The sequence below is a fragment of the Anas platyrhynchos genome, chromosome 1 (assembly GCF_047663525.1).
Source record: "Anas platyrhynchos isolate ZD024472 breed Pekin duck chromosome 1, IASCAAS_PekinDuck_T2T, whole genome shotgun sequence".
Taxonomy (NCBI): domain Eukaryota; kingdom Metazoa; phylum Chordata; class Aves; order Anseriformes; family Anatidae; genus Anas; species Anas platyrhynchos.
In genome coordinates, this window is record NC_092587.1 from 4421978 (window position 1) to 4440671 (window position 18694).

The 18694-nt window shown below is 46.8% G+C and overlaps 1 protein-coding gene across 1 annotated transcript in view; it reads left to right on the forward strand.

Annotated features, from left to right (window-relative positions):
• The first annotated feature begins 686 nt into the window (after window positions 1–686).
• LOC101794222 (store-operated calcium entry regulator STIMATE) overlaps window positions 687–18694 on the forward strand; it is a 33887-nt gene continuing 15879 nt past the window's right edge. Inside the window, exons 1-4 of the mRNA XM_027460874.3 lie at window positions 687–923; window positions 13105–13153; window positions 14082–14177; window positions 16437–16558. Of these exons, the coding sequence (XP_027316675.1) occupies window positions 815–923; window positions 13105–13153; window positions 14082–14177; window positions 16437–16558 (376 nt within the window). The 5' untranslated portion in view covers window positions 687–814. The remainder of the gene's footprint in view (window positions 924–13104; window positions 13154–14081; window positions 14178–16436; window positions 16559–18694) is intronic.

Genomic DNA, 18694 nt, shown 5'->3' on the forward strand with positions numbered 1-18694 from the left:
GGGCCCAAAACCCCACTGAGTTCCCTACCCACCCTCCCCAGCTCAGCAACCCAAACCCCACTGGGAAGCCCCCAGCAGGGCACTCCCATCCTAAAAAGCCCTCCCACTACAGCTCAGCACCCCAAAACCCCATGGGGACTCCCCTCACCGCCAGCCTGGCACCCCAAACTCTTCTGGGATCCTCCCTACCCTTCCCATGCAGCATGCTAAACCCTGCTGGGACCCGCCTCAGCTCAGCACCTCAACCCCAAGTGGGACCCCAACCCTCTTTCCTCATCCCAACACCCCAAATCCCAATAGGACTCCCCTCATCCCAACTCCCCAAACTCCTCTGAAATGCCGACCTGCCCCCATCCCAACACCCCAAATCCCACCAGGAATCCCCTATCTCAGCACCCCAAACCCACTGGGACCCCAACCCTCCCTCCCTTCCAATCCCAACCCTCCAAACCCCACCAGAAACCCTCCCACCACCCCATCCCAACACCCCAACCCTGCCAGGAACCCCCAAACCCCACCAGGACACCCCCACCGCATCCCAACACCCCAAACCCACCAGGACCCCAACCCACACCCCATCCCAACACCCCAAATCCTACCGAGACCCCCCCACACCCCAAACCCCCCCAGGACCCTAAACCCCTCCTAGACCCCCCCCACATCCCCATCCCACCGCCCCGCCCCCGGGTGTGCCCTCAGCAGCCGGGACCGGGGCGGGGAGCGGAGCGGCGGCGGCGGCTCCGCTTTGTAGGCATCGGGACCGCTCCGCTTCCACTCCGGTTCCGCTCCGCTTCCAGCTCCGCTCCCCCCGGCCATGGCCGCCCCCCGGCCGGCTCACGGCTGCGGCAGCGGAGCGCTGCTGGGGCGTTTCGGTGTGCTGCTGCAGGCACTGCTGGCACTCTGCGCCTTCAGCACCCTCATGTGTGAGTCCCCCATAGCCCCCCCGACCGGGCATCCTGCCCTGGGGTTGCTGGGGTTACTGGGGGTGCTGGGGGTGCTGGGGTTGCTGGGGGTGCTGGGGGTGCTGGGGTTGATGGGGGTGCTGGGCTTGCTGGGGTTGATGGGGGTGCTGGGGTTGCTGGGGTTGCTGGGGTTGCTGGGGGTGCTGGGGGTGCTGGGGGTGCTGGGGGTGCTGGGGTTGCTGGGGGTGCTGGGGTTGCTGGGGGTGCTGGGGTTGCTGGGGGTGCTGGGGTTGCTGGGGGTGCTGGGGTTGCTGGGGGTGCTGGGGGTGCTGGGGGTGCTGGGGCTGCTGGGGCTGCTGGGGGTGCTTGGGTTGCAGGGGTTGCAGGGGGTGCTGGGTTTATTTCTGAGCCACCTTTGCTTGGTGCTGCTGGGGGCTTTTTATTTATAGGGCGCCCCAAATTTTGTGTGCAAACTATAGGGTTTGGAGCAGAGGGGGGTGCAGTGATTTGTGGTGGTTTGGGGTGTTGAGTGCTTGCTGTTAAAACTGGTGTGTGAAGCCTTAATCTGAGTAATCCTAATCTTGATCAAGCACCACGGGTTTGCAGCACTGGTATGGAAAGCTCAGCTCGGTTTGAGCTCAGCTGCTTAGAAAAGTTTAATAAAGGGTGAAAAGTTGTGGTGTAAGTGGATGGCTTGCTGGGAGGACTGAGAAAAATAGGCAGAGTCAGGTATGGTGCTGCTGGATGAGAGCACTGCTTCCCCTGATGGGGTTCTGGTGGTGTTTTGTTTAATTTTCTCAGCCTGGGAAGTGTTAGGGCTGGGGAAGGATTTTTTTTTTTTTTTTTTTTTTTGGTGTTACTGTGAGGGATTGGTAGGGGTTGGTAATAGAGAAGCCCCGGGGAGAGCTGGGGGCACTGAAAGCCCTGCAAAAATTTACTCTCCACACTTCAGCTGTGCTTTGCTCCAAGCTCTGGGTCGCTTTTCTTTTGGGTTAAGTGATTTAACACAAGCTGAGTGACTTGCCAGAACTCGATCTGTTTTCCTTGTTTAAAGACCTGGGGCGACAGGGAAAGAAAGCTTCGACTTTGGTTAAGTAGCTGCAGATTTTGAGGCTCGCTCATCCTCTTCTACTGTCTGGAAACCCCTTTGAAAGGCTGCTGCTAGTGCCGGGCTGCCACTAAAGCTGCAACAGGTTCTTCCTGTGATAGCTGATGTTTTTTTCCAGCAGCAGTAGCCAAACTTCAGTGCTTCTCTGCCTGCCTTTTGCCAAAAAATGACTGTAAGAACAGCCCGACTTGGTGTTTCTGTTCCTATGTGTGTGATGTGTGTGTATCGGCCTGTAAATCCCATGGGGTGTCCTGTGAAATGAAGGGCATTAATTGCATTAAATGCTCCTGTGGATGAAAGTTTTGGAGCACAGCCACTGCTGGCAAACTGTCAACCCCAGGGTTTGTCGCTCTCCCTCTTGGTGAGAGGGCTAATAGGTCCTTAATCATTAGCATCCTCTTGGCTAATTAGGAAAAACAGGCAGCTGGGCAACTGCTTCATCTAGGTGTGGGGACAGAGCCGTCACTGGAGCTCGAATTTGAATGCAGAAAGTTTCCAAACTGTGCTCCTGCTGCTCAGACAATGCAGGAACATCTAGAGGAACTGGGACTAATGATAGCACGATGCTAAGCAAGATTCTTGCAGGTGCTTATCCATGGCTTGTGCTCACAAGGGTACATGTACAGAATATGTAGGGTTGTATGTATGGTCTGCAGCAGGATGGATACGTATATATGTTGTTATTAGAGTTTGTGGCCTTGATTTTCTGTCTCTTGGGGCTGTGGGAGGATTACCTCCTGCCAGGCTGTTAGGAGAGCCTGGCTGCATGCTGAGCTGGAAGTCAGTCCTGTGGGACTGCCTGAAGTGATGCTGTGTCAAGTGCATGTCTAGACAGCAAAGCACAGGCTGTGTGCAAGCCTGGAAAAGAATATTTAAGCACGTGGATCTGTCACCTGCAGTGTGAAGTGGGGTTAGGACAGCTCACTGGGTTCCCTGAGGCCACTTTTGCCTGCTGCAAACATTATAAAAGGTTAATTTAGAGCAAAGGATCTTGAGCAGCAGAGGGAATAACTTCTTTCACTGTAGTAGGAAGAGTGGGATGTGTGCTCCCCTCGATGTGTATGAAATGAGTCCTTTACGGGGTGTAACTGACCCACAGGTAGAGGATGCCCAGCTTTATCTTAATGTGGTTGTATTAAGCTCACCCTTATCACCATGAGCAGTGGTGAGGACATTCCCTTTAAGCTCACAAGTATTTTCTTGCTTTTCCAAGCCCTCTCTTGTAACGTAGTCAAATCAAATTGTGCTGTGGTCCTGGGCTTGCTCTGGGTGCAACTCAGCCCCACTTGGCAATCAAATAAAAAAAAATTGGGTTGTAAACCTTCCCACCTGCCTGTTGTGGGTGCTACAAGCACTGAGTGGGAGCACTTGAAGGAAGAGACAGCAAAGCCTTGCAGCTGCGGGTTTTGCAATCCAGCTCCCCTGTACAAGAGCCTTCCCATAGGGAGGTCAAGACAAGGAGGAGCGTGGATAATTGAGCAATCCCAGCTGGAGCAGTTCTTCACACTGCCTTGATCGCCTCTTGCTGAGTGGAGAAAGCAAGCTGCAGGAGCTGGGTGTGATTTGGGGGTTGAGACCCTGCAGTTGCTGCTACTGAAATTTAAAACTTTTTTTAAGAAAGGGGCTGTAAGCTAGCAAAAGTTGCCCAGATTTGTCACTTGGTCAGCAAAATCCCTTTGAAATGGGTGGAGATCTTGCACAAAAATCCCAGCCATAGCATTTTTTGTAGATTAACAGGGGCACAAGAGAATCAGATATGGGGAGTTAAATGATATTTTTTTTCTCCCTTGGGAATGGAAAAAGCTTTCCTTGGAGCAAACAAATTTGTTTCTACCCCACCACAAACAATGTGAAGGACATCTAAGATCAACTATTCCTCTTCCAATTTCCTCCCTTGCTGAGGCTCTGAGCTCCTGGAGGGGTTTTATTAGTATTTGTGCTGCAGGTGTCAAAATAAGCTCATGGAGGGGGTTGGTCCCACCAGGCAGGGAGAGCTCTGCTGCTCTGAGCTCTGTAACCTGCAAGTAGAAAATAAAACATATGATTTTCTGCTTGGCTTCTGTAAATGGCTTTGGGCCTGCCTAATGTGACAGCAGTGTCCCTTTAGCTCCTCTTGCAGAGCTGCTGGATGCTCCAGCACTCCTTGCCTTGAGTTTCTGAAGACCTTTTCCCCAGACACTGGTCCACTGGCAGGGTTCAGTGATGGAGATGTGCTGTTAGCAGCTAGGGTGAGTGTTTTTATTGTTCTGGTCCAAGTAGCTTGTCCTGAGGCAGGCCCACAGAGCAGGAGTTTGCCAGACTGTAAAACAAGCAGTGGTGTTCATTCATGGTGGGGGATCCCTCTTGCTGTACATGGATTTTTTAATCTTTTCCTGATCTATGTGGACTTACCAGCATCCTGTTCCAGTGCATCTGAGAAACTGACTGATAGATCACCGAATCCATGCAGACTTCTAAAATAAGTTTGCCCAGGACATGGGAGCACTGCAGGCTTACCATGCCCAAGGCAGGCTCTGCTGACTCTGCTTCCCCTGACACAAATGCTAGCTCTGGTTATTTATACCTACTTATTTATACCTTAACCATAGTTCTTTGATTATTTATACCTACGTTGGGACTTCACCACGACAAATGCTTTTTCCTCTCGAGGAAAGAGTTACTCTTTGTGGTTTTGTTGTCTCGGGAGGTGTGAAGCACAGGGCTGTGCTGACTCCAGGGGTCAGTTTGCATGTAGGTTAAGCAAAAAGCTGAATGTGGCAGGACTCTTATGATGTTTTCAGCTTCAATACATCCGGAAACCTTCTGAGTTTGGAAGCCCAGATTGCACTTTGTAAGCTGGAAGGTCCACACTGTATTTGATGTGCTTTGTTACACCAAACACAGCTTTCCACAAAGCTTTTGAATTTTGGTTGGTTACGTTGACCTCGTCTTGGAAGACACCTTCTGAACAGCTAAACCTTGTGCTAAATGAATATTGTGAGGTTTCTAGTTCCTGAAGGGACAAGTGGGATGGGATGGAAATGAGCTTCTGGTTCCAACCACTATAATGGCGGCCATAAAAATCCATGCAGAAATAAGACACAGGAGTGATGCACCAATTGCATGAGGTAGGAAAAACTGAGACCCATCCTGAAGCACTGCATGGCCTTCACCTGTGCACTTAATGTGTCCAGATAGCTGGGTGCTCCAGCTGAGGATCTCAGGATGTCTCTGCACGGTGGATGATAGGGAGGTGGTGTTGTTCTGTGAGTTCCAGAGCTCCTGCAATGGGCTTGGGGGTGACTCTGGATTGGGACGGGGAATAGGAAGGGATGGGCTGAACATCTTCAGCAACACAGGAAAGGGAAGAGGAGTAGCTGTTAGGTAGGATCCTGGGGAATAAATATGCCTAATTCTTTTTCTTTTTTTCCGAAAGAAATAAATGATTACTTTCCTTAAGGTCCACCTACATCAGCCGCTGAGTTCCATGGTACTGTGCAAGACTTCCAGGGTTTGTATTGCTCGAGCAGGGCTTTCTGAGGACCTAAATCTCCTGTCGATGCATGTTCATCTTGCAACTTGAAGCCCTCTATGCCAGAAGAAACTCTCTCTAGAGGGTGCTGTAGAGTAGCCAAGCAATAGCCAGATACCTTCAGTAGGAGCTACTGCCATCTTATGTCCCAATTACCTCACGTCCTGCAGAGCGTATCCTCCATTCTTACTCCTTCCTCAAGTAAAGCATCACCTCAGCCAGTTTTGGTACAGGTGTGTACATTCCTGAAGCATTGGTACAAGGATGTTTGGGAAGGAATGACTATATACATATATAAAAAATCCTACACATATAATACATGTATAGGAATGACTATATATATACTATAAACTAGAGAATATATGTCAATAGCCTCCTCAGACCACAGAGAGACCATCCCTTGCTGTTCTGAAGTGATGCTGGGTATGTGTTCTGAGCTTTTCCAGCTCAGGCATGCGCTTATCTTGCCAGCAGCATGCTGGCTGCTATCTGCAAGCAGGGGCTGCTGCTTCCTCCCATTGTGTCCCAGGTCGAGCTGTCTGGGTAGCTGTGAGCTCAGGCTAAGAATAGTGCAGCCCCCGGGGCTTTGGTCTCTGTATCCTGCATGTTGGTTTCTTCCTGTCTGGGGCTTGGAAAAAGCCTGGGAAAGGGTGTGTGCTTCAAATAGGTTGAAACGTGTTATTGGGGACCCTACTGCCTATAAATAAAGCAGAGGCTGGGCAGGGGGAGACCTTCTGTTTCCTGCCTGGTACGGGAGCTCTGAGCCTTTTTCTGTAAAGGACAGAAATGAGGTAGTGTGGTGCTCTCTCAAAGATGGGCTTCCTGGCTTTATGGTATGGGACATAGTTGCCATTTGCTTTAAAGCAAGTAACAGCATACACAAATTTATGTATTGCATGCTGGGTTTTGGTGGTCTATTCACAATATAAGTACTCTAAATGATTTTAATATCACGTTCATCTTAAATATTCATCCTCTGGAGCCTGTTGCTGAGCTCCATGGGGTCAGGCTTGGTCTCTGGTAAACCAAATCCTTGAAGATTTGAGGTTGAGAGTCGCCAAAGGGAGATGTCAGCTCCTTTCTTGAATCTTTTGGTTGTTTGCAGGACAACTTACCAAGGAGATGATCTGACCCTCAACCAAGCACAGCCAAGTTTCTCCTAGGGAAATAAGTTTCCCCCTTTCATCTTGTAGAGAACTCATTTAGGGGTCTGTCAGCTGCTACTGAATCTAATGCTGCCTAAATTAGGTTTAATTTCCAAGAGGGGGCCACAGGCACACAGCTGCCGCCAAACATACATGTGGCTGATGGGGGATGCAGAGAGGATGCTGCACATGGGAGTGCTCCCATGCATGGGGTGAGGAACAGCATGAGAATCAGGTAACAGGTGCTGTGATTGTCTTAACTGATTGATTATAATTGGGGATTAGTTAAAACGAGTAGGACAACACTGCTGTAATCTCATAACTTTAAGAAGGAACTGTACAGCTCCAGGGCAGGCAAAGCTATACTCTTTGTACTACATGAAGAAAACACCCTAATAAACGTCTACCTTCTGTTGCTCTGCAAAAAAAAAAAAAAAGTAAAAATAAAAAGTGGATGGTTATAGTTGAGCTCTTACCTTCTTGTCTTCTGAGTCTTTACATATCTGTAATGAAATACTCTTCTCCTAAATGTACATTTTACATTTTTTTTAGGTCCTTATTCAGATGTCCAACTTCACCCTAGCCTGGTGGTCCTCAGGGAACTCCAAGTGTCTATTATCTTTATTGTCCTTGACTTGAAAAGGAGGGGTCTGGGAGTATTTTGTTTCCTGCCCTGCCCTTTCTCATCAGCAGACAGGGTATTTCTCATTGCTCATCTTCCTTCCCTTTGCTTAACTTCATGGTATTTGGTCTGCAAAAACTGGAGCCAAGTAGGGGGAGAGTAACCCAAAGGGCACCAATTCAAGAAGGCAGCTGTCCCCTCAGTTGTGATCCTACCTCTTGAATGGGATAGGTTTGGGTCTTCTGCTCCTAAAATAGTTAGGAGCAGCTTTTTCCTACCTTCTCAGCCTTTTCCTGAGATGTTTTGGACCACACAACAAGGTTAAATGTCACTCAGTGCCTCACTTCTGTGCTGCAGCACAGCTCAGGACAGTGGAGCAGCCTGTGAGCTTCTGAGTGGGCTGGGACTTTGTGGGGCTTCCTCTTGTTTTTGAAGACTGCCTTTGAAGCCTTTCCAAAGGAAACACGTTCCTACAGTGTAAACTATTTTATTGCTGACATCCACACACTTTATTGGTAATTGAGATTTAATTGGAATAACTGAGGATGAGATTGAAATAGGTGAGGTGCAGGGTTAGCTCCTGCAGGAACCTAGACAAGCAGTCTCTGTTTTCTACTTAAATACTTTTTTTCCCCATGGTGCTTGGTGTAGCACCCTGCTCTTCTGCTACAGGGGCCCTCAGCTGTGAGGATGGGGAGTTCAGTTTTATTTCACCCACCATCTCCTGTCAACCTATGGAGTCTGCAGCAGAAGTCTGCCCATCTCCTCTGATAGGGAGGAGTAAAACAGCTTCCCATGGTGCTAAAAGGAACAGCTTAACAGGCCATTGACCTTGGCTGGGATCACCTTAAACATGCTGCAAACAGATGGATTTCACAAACCTGGTGGAAATGTTTTTTTCAAGCTTCCACTTAGAATCATAGAATCATAGAATATCCTGAGTTGGAAGGGACCCTTAAGGATCATCAAGTCCAACTCTTGACACCGCACAGGTCTACCCAAAAGTTCAGACCATGTGACTAAGTGCACAGTCCAATCTCTTCTTAAATTCAGTCAGGCTCGGTGCAGTGACCACTTCCCTGGGGAGCCTGTTCCAGTGTGCAACCACCCTCTCTGTGAAGAACCCCCTCCTGATATCAAGCCTAAACTTCCCCTGCCTCAGCTTAACCCCGTTCCCGCGGGTCCTGTCGCTAGTGTTAATGGAGAAAAGGTCTCCTGCCTCTCGACACCCCCTTACAAGGAAGTTGTAGACTGCGATGAGGTCTCCCCTCAGCCTCCTCTTCTCCAGGCTGAACAGGCCCAGTGCCCTCAGCCACTTGAATCAAACCCTGCAGCAATTATTTCCAAGTGGTATTCACCTTTAGGTTCATTTCTTTTTTTAGACCTCAAAGACTGGTTTGAAAGTTAGCTTGTATTTTCAGTGATGTCTTTGCCTTAGATTTGCCTCCAAAATCTTCCTACAGGTTCATGTGAATTGTACTTGTTACGCATGATACTTCGACTAGTTTTCTGCTTAGGGATGTTGAAAGCACTAAGTTCAGGAGTACTTTGTGTGCATAGAGCATGCTTGGAAGGATTCCCAAAGAAGTATCAAACATATGGGGCAAATGTGTGCCAGCAAGCTGTGCCCTGGTAGCCTGGGGTTTAGTGGAAACTGCTACCCTAATTGGGCTTGCAGGTATCTGGCAGTCGAGGAGGATCACTGCTATGAAGATGGGCAGCAATGTTGCTGCCCTCTGAGTGAAGGATTTGTTTCTAATAACTTGTCTAAATCTACCTTTTTTTTTTTTTTTTTTTTAGTTCAAAGACATTACCCTTTGTCCTATCACTTCCTGAGGAAGAGTACCTCTCCAGCTTTGCTGTGGGCCACCTTTAGGTATTGAAAGACTGCTATAAGGTCTTCCCTGAGCCTTCTCTTCTCCAGACTAAACAGCCTGAGCTCCTCAGCCTGTCTCCATAGGAGGTGTGGCCCTCTCCTATGGTGCTCCAGCCCCTCTATATTCTAGTGGAGACCCATTACATCTTAGTATAATTTTTAGTCTGGTTGGATGGGGATCCTCTCTCTTGTGCAGCTGTCAGCACTAAACTATTTTTAATTTGTTATAGGTGCTAAAATTCAAATTGCATTCTTCCTGTTTGCACGTTGCACCCATGAGCATGCACAAAAAAAAAATAAATAGCTCAGTCCACCATTAAGATTTGTCTGAGCCATGGCAGGAAAATGATTCCTACAGCTGATGGAAGAGCTGAGTTGCCCCCAGTGAGTGGAGATGTGCTTAGAGATGGGTAAAGGAGGCTTTAGCCCTTCCCCAAGCTGAGCTTGTGCAGCTGCCCTGGTTGGGCTGTCTGCAAGGCTTGGGGGAGAGGAGGGGCACGGTGCAGTCTGTTGCTCCAGAGCACAAAAGCTGTGCTGCTTCAAAGAAGGCTTTGTCAGCTACTCGAGGTTTCAGAGACCTGGAGTCATTTCTATGGGGGTTTAACATCACCCCTAACCTCTGGGTCACAGCCACTGAGCTACTTTGCTGCCAGTTTCAGCTCTACTGGTCTTGGCTGGCTTTCTGGTTTAATTCGGAGACAGCCTGCTGCAGCTCTGCGTGGTAAATGCCCTTTTAAGCAGTTAATTATTTCTCGATAATACTAGCTTTTATCTTTTAATACAACAGTTTTACTGTCTCTGATAATTACAGAGTCTCGGATAACTCTCTTAAATCTAATGAGGCATGACAAGCCATGTTCAACAAGGCACTACGCCATTAACTTCTTACCTCTTACTTGTCATCTCATCGTGCTGAATTACTGAATTCCCAGCCTGAGTGGCTGTGGGTGCATAACATGTCACTTCTCATTAAGCCAACAGTGGAAAATCGTCCCTGGTGCTCTCGTGGATGGGGCTGTGGTCAGCTGGGTGGCTTGGTGGCCTGCAGACCCCTTCCACAGCTTCTCAGTGGCAGCATGCTGTGCTCCAGGTGCTGATAAAGTTTGTTGGACTTGGTTTCAATTCTTCTGGCTGCTCAGCTTGGTGAGTCCACACATCTTTTATTTGTGGGTGGGTGAAATGCAAGTGGCCCTGGTGTTGGGTGGATGTTCCTAGCCAAAATCCTGGAGCTGGGAGGGTGGTCATTCATGTGTCACCTCATACCTCTCTTACTGGCAAGATGATGAAGCTGTACCTCTGAAAAGTGAAGGCTCCAAGCAGGGGAGGTCCTGCACCTTTCACCAGGCAGGGCTTTCCCAGGGAAAGGTGCCCAGGTTGTCCCTTGAGTTGGGTGGCTGGGCAGTAGATGGCACACTGAGTGCTCAAGTACAGCTAGACTCACCAGAAACATCATTTAATTAATATCTTGATGAAGAATAGCAAAGAGCTATTTACTTGGGTATTAGCTGTATCTAGCTATTATGGTCTTTACTGAGCTCGTTGCTGACTGTGTGCTGTGAGAGGTGGGTTTGCCTTCTGTCTGTGCACCCCATATGAGCTGTGCTGTCAAAGCTGTGCATGTCCCCACTGAGAAGGGGGAAAATTGTTTAACTTTATAACCTGAGACATTTATATCCCCTCTTTTTTTTTAATGGGATGCCCATGGCACGAGTTACCGTGGTGCACATAGCTTAGATCAGTTCCTGGCTCTGAAAGGGCAGTTTTTACTTGGACACAAGCTGTTTGCTTCACCCACGCGTTGATCTTTCAGTTAATGAGACCTCAGTGGAGCGCAGTCTGGAGTCACGGAGCAGGACATCAATTTGTGCTTAAAACTGTGTTGGTTTTACCCGAATGTTGTATCTAAAATGGACTAGAGGAGTTGCTTGTGCATTTCTTATACCATGGGGAACAAGGAAACACATGCTTACAAAACTTCATCGCTTTCCCCACTGAAGAGTGGATGCAGGTGTGTGGCAGTGATGCCTTGATTTTCATCTGTTGCACTTTGGGGCCCTGCTTTTGTATCCTCAAATTGCCTTGGGAAGCATCCTGGTGTGCCAAGGGCTGTCAACAGTAAGGAGATCTCTTTGCTGGGCGTAAAATTGAAGCATCACTCATTATGTGTAGCTGGGGGGATGAGGAAGGAATAAGTGCAACCAGTGGGGTGGTGCACGTCTGTTCTGGTGTTCGGCTGATTTAAAAGTCACAGAGTAAGTTACAAGGCTAAAAAAATGAAGAGGTAGTGAGGATGAAATAGATTAGCTGATGGTTTGGGCTTCTGTAGCCTGCTTACTCTTAGGGTATTCATTGCAGTGATCTGCATAGCACTGGGAACATCTGGGAGGTGTAGAGGGACTAGTAATTAATGCTCACAAAATATACCCTTGGGATAGCTTCTCTGAGAGGGTTTAGACACTGTGCATTAATTCATACTCACATGTTCTGTAGCATCACTAGATGGCACCACCAAGCAGCTGCTCAGCTTATGTCCTGGGACGGACGGGCAGTAGTAGAGGATGAATTGCTGTTTCCATTTCCCTTCAAAAAAGTCACAGCTTATTATTTTTAAATTCTGAATCCTGTTCAAGCTGGCAATGTGTTTCGGAACCGATCATGGCAATTTAAATTGAGGTCTGGGGTCTACACCCTCTGCATCTACGTGGGGTTTGGAGGCAGCAGCTGTAACTGTAGTGCCTCCAGGTACAGCTGTTAGCAACTCTACTATAAATTAAGGTGATAATAAATGTCCTTTCATTAATTAAGGGGGAAAGTAACAGAGTGGGAAAACCTCTTCCAGGCTTCATTATTCCAGAGCATTGATACCTTAGTTTTTAAGGGGGAAAAGTTGGCCTGATAGCTGATAGGTACTTACCTAAAAGAGGCTACTAGTTGTGGAGTGACAGCAAAACAGTCAAAAGTGACTTCTGCATGTGGTATAGCAGAACTTTTCCATCAGCAGCTCTTGTTTGGACATATAAAGGCTGGATGAACCCAGGGAGAACATCAAATCTCTGGGCCAAGCGAAGTGGGACCCTTTGAGATGCTCTGCAATGTTCACACCACTGTGAGCAAAACTGGAGAAAAAATGGGTAAAAAACCCACTTTGTGCTACCTGCAGGAAGAAACAGGAGATAGCTCTGAGCAGTGTGATACTTGTAAAGGAGAAAAACCTGAAGGGCTGCAAGGAGAAAATTCATCTATACCCAGAGGGACTTCATTAAAGGATTCAAATATCTCTTCCAGGGCTCGTGGCAGTATCAAAAACATATCTCCCATCTGTACCCAGTGGACATACAAAAATGTTGCATGATAAAAACATTGTTTTTTTAGTGCCTCCAGCTAGCAGGTATGAGCTTGGAGTCATAGCAGCTTGTAGGGCTCTGTGGTTTGGAGCTGGCACCTTCATGCTCTGTGTGTGTGAGGTCCTGCTGCCTGCCTTCTGGTCCTGGTAGCTGCAAGGATGAGATGGCTTTATTGCACTCCAATGTTTATAACTTAATGTGACTCAAAAGCTTGATGGACTCTTGGGCCACGTTCAGTGTCACTACCATAACTTGAATTAGCCTGGAGGGGTTACCAAGGCAGGTAGGGAGGGATGATCCCTCCCTAGCTTCCCTCAGGCACCCTTCCCATGGTATGAAAGTCTTGCTGAAAGAAGCAAGAAGCACATGCCTATCACCAAAACCCCTCTGCTGCTCATCCTTCTGCCCTATGGGTACGTTACTTCTGCTTGGTTTGCAGTCAGGTCCTTCCCCTTTGCTCACCTTTAGGCTGGCAAATGCTGAGAGTCCTCCAGGTATATTTTTTGGCTGCTTTCTGCCTTGAAGTCTGGCACAGACTGCATGCAGAATCTGTTCAGCTCTGCTGGTTAACATAACCCCTCTTGTTTTCTTTGCAGTAAAACGATTTAAGGAACCAAAAGAAGAGAGGCGTCCATGGAGGATATGGTGAGGCTTTTAATTTGGGGCTTACAAAGCCCATGTACCTGTAACACTACTTCCTTTTCTACTAGCAGTCTTCTAGGCTCTGTGATTAATTAGAAAGGATGGGACCTGAGCATGATGTTGTTAGTATAGAATAAGGGGTAGACGCTGTCCTGTTTTCAACTGGGATAGTTAATTTTCTTTTCAGTAGCTGGTGTTGTGCTGTGTGTTGGATTTAGGATGAGAATAATGCTGATAACACACTGTTTTTAGTTGTGCAGAGCAGTGCTTACACAGAGCCAAGGACGCTTCTGCTTCTCATGCTACCCTGCCAGCAAGGGGCTGGGGGGGACACAGCCAGGAGAGCCAGCTGAGGCTGGCCACAGGGGTATCCCATACCGTAAAGCATCCTGCTGAACAATAAAACTGGGGGGGATTAGTGAGGTGGGGGAGCTGCTGCTGCTCAGGTGCTGGCTGGGCATCAGTTGGGCATCAGTCAGCAGGCAGTGAGCAATTGCACTGTGCATCACTTGTTTTGTATGTTCTTCTAATAGTATTTTCCCTTTTCCATTTTATTAAACTGCCTTTATCTCAACCCATGAATTTTATTTTTTCCCTTTTTTTTTCCCTTAATTTTTCCCCTCTCCCCCATCTCAGTGTGGGGTGGAGTGAGCAACCAGCTGCGTGATGCTTAGCTGGGTTAAAAACCAACATCCTATCTGAAACTTAGTTTTTTTTAAATAAAATGCCCTGCTGCCACTTCTCAAGGAAACCTCCCTAAAGCAGCTGGTACTCCCTAGGAATAAAATCCTCACCCTACATCCTCCAGGAAAGCCTGAGCTTTTCTGCAGGTGACTGAACCAGGAGGTTGTGTCTTCTCCAACCTGCTGCATGTGGGCTGTTGGATCGATCACAATGGACAGATCTTCCTGCCTTTTTTCCTTCCCTCCAGGTTTTATGATACCTCCAAGCAAGCAATAGGTGCCCTTTTCATCCACTTTGCCAACATTTTTCTGTCTGATCTCACTGAAGAGGACCCCTGCTCTCTGTAAGTACCCAAGGTGCTTCTGTTCACATCCTACATGTCAAAGGAGGGAGCAAACCTGTGGGAAATGGTTATTTATGGTGAAAACTGAACCTCTTGACATACTAGGTGGGGTTAAACTGCTACTCTGATTTTTCAGCCTGGGGTATCCTCTGGTCTTTGCAGTCTCCTGGTCTGATGGAGATGAAGCAGCAAGATGGCATTTTTCTGCTGATTAAAAGCACCACGAAATACCCTAAAAAAAAAAAAAAAAAAAAAAAAAGCTGCAGTAAGCAATGCAGCAGTGCTCCATGCTCTTGCAATTGTTAAGTGCCATTTGTTTGCGTCCCAGGCTTTTCTGGTCTTAGAGCAATGCCAGCTATGCTTTTGTTAGCTCTGTAGTTGAAGGCCTTTATCTGATGTAAGAATGTGTTTTTTTGTTGGTTTTTTTTTTTGGACTTCATCTGTACCCACTGCATTTATTCATGTAGTCCTGTTTTGGGGTGTTCTACACCGGGATTTGAATTTAACACAGAGTTGTCACCTGTATTCCAGACCAGCCGATTTGCAGCTACATTTCTAGCATCAGAACTAACTTTATTTTGTCCTGCATAACTCCTCTGAGTCTCAAAATGCTGCTTAAAACCTCCTGGCCCATCTCCTTTGTTTGTCCTAGTACTGCACCTTGATATGTTTCTTTAAACAGCCACAGGCTGGGGCTAAATAAAACATCAAAAATGATTCATGATTGCTTTTAAGTGGGCAGTGTTTTAAAATAAGCCCTTCTGTGCTTACACTGTGCCCTTCAGTTTTTCCTAGTGTGTGCTTGGTGCTTCCCTGGTCTGCCTGATTTGTGATCCTGAACCAGGCAGCTTAAAACTGTGCAGCCCTGAGCCTGGGCTCTGACACTTTTCTGTGTGTCCTACCCAGTATAAACTGGGAGTTGTATTGGGAGTGCTCTGATTTCAGCAGCTGAAAACTTTAATAAACTAGTTCTGAACTCTTCGGTATAGAAAATAATCATGCCATGTTTTTGAAGGGGATAGCAAAAGCAGGTTGTTCTTTTGAGTGCTTTTATTCAGAGGCAACATCAGGGAAATATTCATTCCTGTAGCTCTGTGCTTGGTGGTTTTCTTCACCATGTAGGAGTCTGGCCTGACCTGGCAGAAAAAAATTCCAATAACAGAAAACTGGCCAGAAAACATGAGTCTGACTGAGATTTTTCTCTGGAACCTGTTAAAATACCCAGCCCTGGATTAGAGCTTGGACCTTTCGATCCCCAGAAGGTCCCTCCAGGTCTCCAGCCTCTTGCTCTATCTCCAGTGAGCCTTGATCCTCCAAAGCTGTATTGCAAAGCCCTTAGCCCTAAATCTCCTGGTGGTGTGAAACCCCAAACCAGAGGCTTTCAGGGACTCCAATATGCCCTCTGTGGAGCCAGGACTTGTTGCTTCTCCCAGAAATCTGCTTTTTGCTCTGCACCTCTGCTCATAGGAGCCCCTTGTAAAGAAAAAATGACTTTTTGCCTCTTCCACCATGCAGTTTGCAGAGCAGCTGAGGTGTCCACCAAGCCTTTGCATTTTGTTTTGTTTTGTTTGTTTTTCTTTTTTTTTGTATGAAACTGCAAGAATATTTGCTGCTTTTTCCATGAAAGTTAGGGTTTCATCCAAATAAGACCAAACAATGCTGTGAATGGGGAAACCTTTTTTTGGGGGGGAGGGGTGAGAGGTAATCTTTAAGCAAGGCTAGCCCTAAAAGCAATTAATACTGTGTGAATAAATGCACAATGCTAGAGAAATGGTGGAGCCTCCTCCATCCTCTGCAGAGTGGGCTCTTAAACTTAAATTGCTGGTAAGGCAATAGGAAAATCCAATAAAATAGGAAAGGGGATTTATTTTTATATATATATATATATATATATATATATAATTTGTATTTTATTATATAAACTAATATTATATAATTGTTTCAATACAAATATATTAAATATAATTAATCTATTAACATCAATGTATTATGTTAAATATTGTTATACTAATTATACTAATACAGAATATACTATGTTTTATAATACTTTTATTTAACTTTATATTTAATTTTTATAAAATGAAAATTTCCAATAAAATAGGAAAATAAGGATTTTGAAATCCTGTTTATTTGTTTTCTTTTGATGGATTCCCGTATCGAAATAAAATATTTGTTAATATACTTCTATATAGCCTTAAGAACACAGCTGAAACCCTGAATTTTGCAGCTTTACCAAGTGGCCTTTTCCTCTGCTCTCAGCTACCTCATTAACTTCATCCTTGATGCCACGCTGGGGATGCTGCTGATCTGGCTGGGCGTGAAGGTTGTCTCCTGGATCGTGCAGCACCAGAAGTACACGTACCTGGTCTTCGGGGAATATGGTAGGGGTCAACAGCCCTGCACAGAGCTGGCTTGCTTGCTCTCTTCTATGAATGGGGAGAAAAAATGGCAGTTTAGGGAGAAAATGTGGGAGCAACTTGCTTTTGTTACCTCTCCTGTGAGGTGCTAGCAGGCTGTTGTAGCTATCAGCACGCTGTGTGCTGGGACAGCTCTAGGTTGTGGGAACTCTGCTGTGGTAAATGTTCTTGGGCAGAGCAGGCTGGGGTTGAGAGGCGGAAAGTGTCCCTGGAGGAATCATACACCCCAGGACACGTGCGTGATAAATTAAGGTGTTTGGATGCAGTGTTTTGTGGTGTGTTTTTTTGTTTTGTTTTGTTTTTTTTCTGTAGGGTTCTTTTATTTTTATTATTTTTTTATTGCTGCTTCCCCTACACCCTTAAAAATATGCAAAAGTTCGGCAGCCTCTCTGCTTTGATCCCTGTCCTAAGGGAGGGAAAAAAAAAATCAAAACTAAACCTTTCTCAGGCAGCCCCACTAGAGGGTAGCACTTCTCTTCAGAAAGAGGAGAGCAGCGCTCCTCCGTGCTGCTGTAAAGGGAGAAGGAACCTTTGGGGCTGTTTTTACATTAAATATAATGTGAAGATGAGTTCTTTACGTTATATATAATATAAAGATGAGTCTATCTTTACACTTGGAAAATACACCCTATTCATACCAACAGCTTTTCCACCCTTCAGACCTTAGTCATGAAGTCTATGCAGAAGGTGGTCCCACTGCTTTGTATTTTTAATAGCTTGTGAGATTTGGGTTGAAGCAAGATGAGTGCAGGGATCCCACTGACTCGTAGCTTTAGCTCAGACTCATGTTCAGTGTGTGAGAAGGGAGGGCTGTGCCTGGGTAAATGGGTTTCAGCACAGGATGGAGGGGATGGCTGGGTTTGTGACACAGAGGAAACATCTGCAGGCAGGACAGGCTCTTAGTCCTGCTTTAAAGGCCCCGGCGGTCTCCAGAATGGCTTCACCCTAAGCAAGCTGAGCATCCTGATGGCATCAATGAGAGCTATTTGTGGGGAATGTGGGAAAGGCAGCCCCTGTGAAATACCTGAGGATCCAAGCACAGCACAACAAAATCATTCAGAGGAGACAGCAGAGCAATACAGATATTCTTGGATCAGGGACTGGCATATTTTTTTCCCCCTTTTTGAGCAGTGAGGACTCAAAGCCCAACCAAAGCCATCCCAGAGCACAGCCTCACACGCCACGTCTGCAGCTGAACAGAAGCAAGGAAATGTTAACGTGCACTGACAGCTCGCCTTCACCTCTTGGAGCAGTAATAAACTTACGTGGAGCTGTAGCTCCCCCCTCGAGGAGGCTGGCTTCGACTACAGAAACGGCTCTCTCCGATGAGGAGAGAGGAAATCTTGCTTTCATTAACAAAAATTAGTTTCTGCTGTTGCTCAAGTTGAGCTCCTGAATGGGGGATTAAATATCTCATGTGCAGGTCTCTGGCCAGAGTGAGCAGGATGGAAAAAAACAGACGTGATATTGGACTGCCACCTAACACCATCCTGCTGCAGGGCTCGGGAAGAAAAACTCTGTTATCCTCATCTCGGGTGTTAAGTAACTTCCAGGCTGGTCTGGAAGATGCTGGCAAGTTTTGTTTGGTCTGATACAGGCTCCAGAAATATGATTCATTTTCTGGACTAATTGCTGTACCAGACTTACAGTGCTTTCTTCGGTTATGCTGAAAGCTTCTCTTGCAGTCCTGCAAAGGAAGAAGGGCAGGAATACCAGGAAAACACCAAATCTGTGCAGCAGACACTGCCATTGCTTCTGCTATCAGGAGGGAACAGTTGTGTCTTCCTCCTGTATAGCCAGTACCCATCCACCTGCATGGTCTTCAAGCAAAAATCTTTTGCAACTGCTTCTGTTTGGACATTTCAACTTTTGGCTGCATCCCTGCAACCTGTACGAATGCCTGTAGTTATGCTCTGAGGCTCCAGCAGTCCTGCTCTGAGGTTGTTTTCCCTGTCTCCCTGGCCCCAGGTGGTTTTCCGTGCATGACAGCAATAGCTGGATTAATAATATAATTAATTATATTATGTTAATAGTATTAATATTAAGGACATAAGTATAAAGAAGCAAAGAGGAGGGAAGGGAAATCTCCTAAACCTGGGT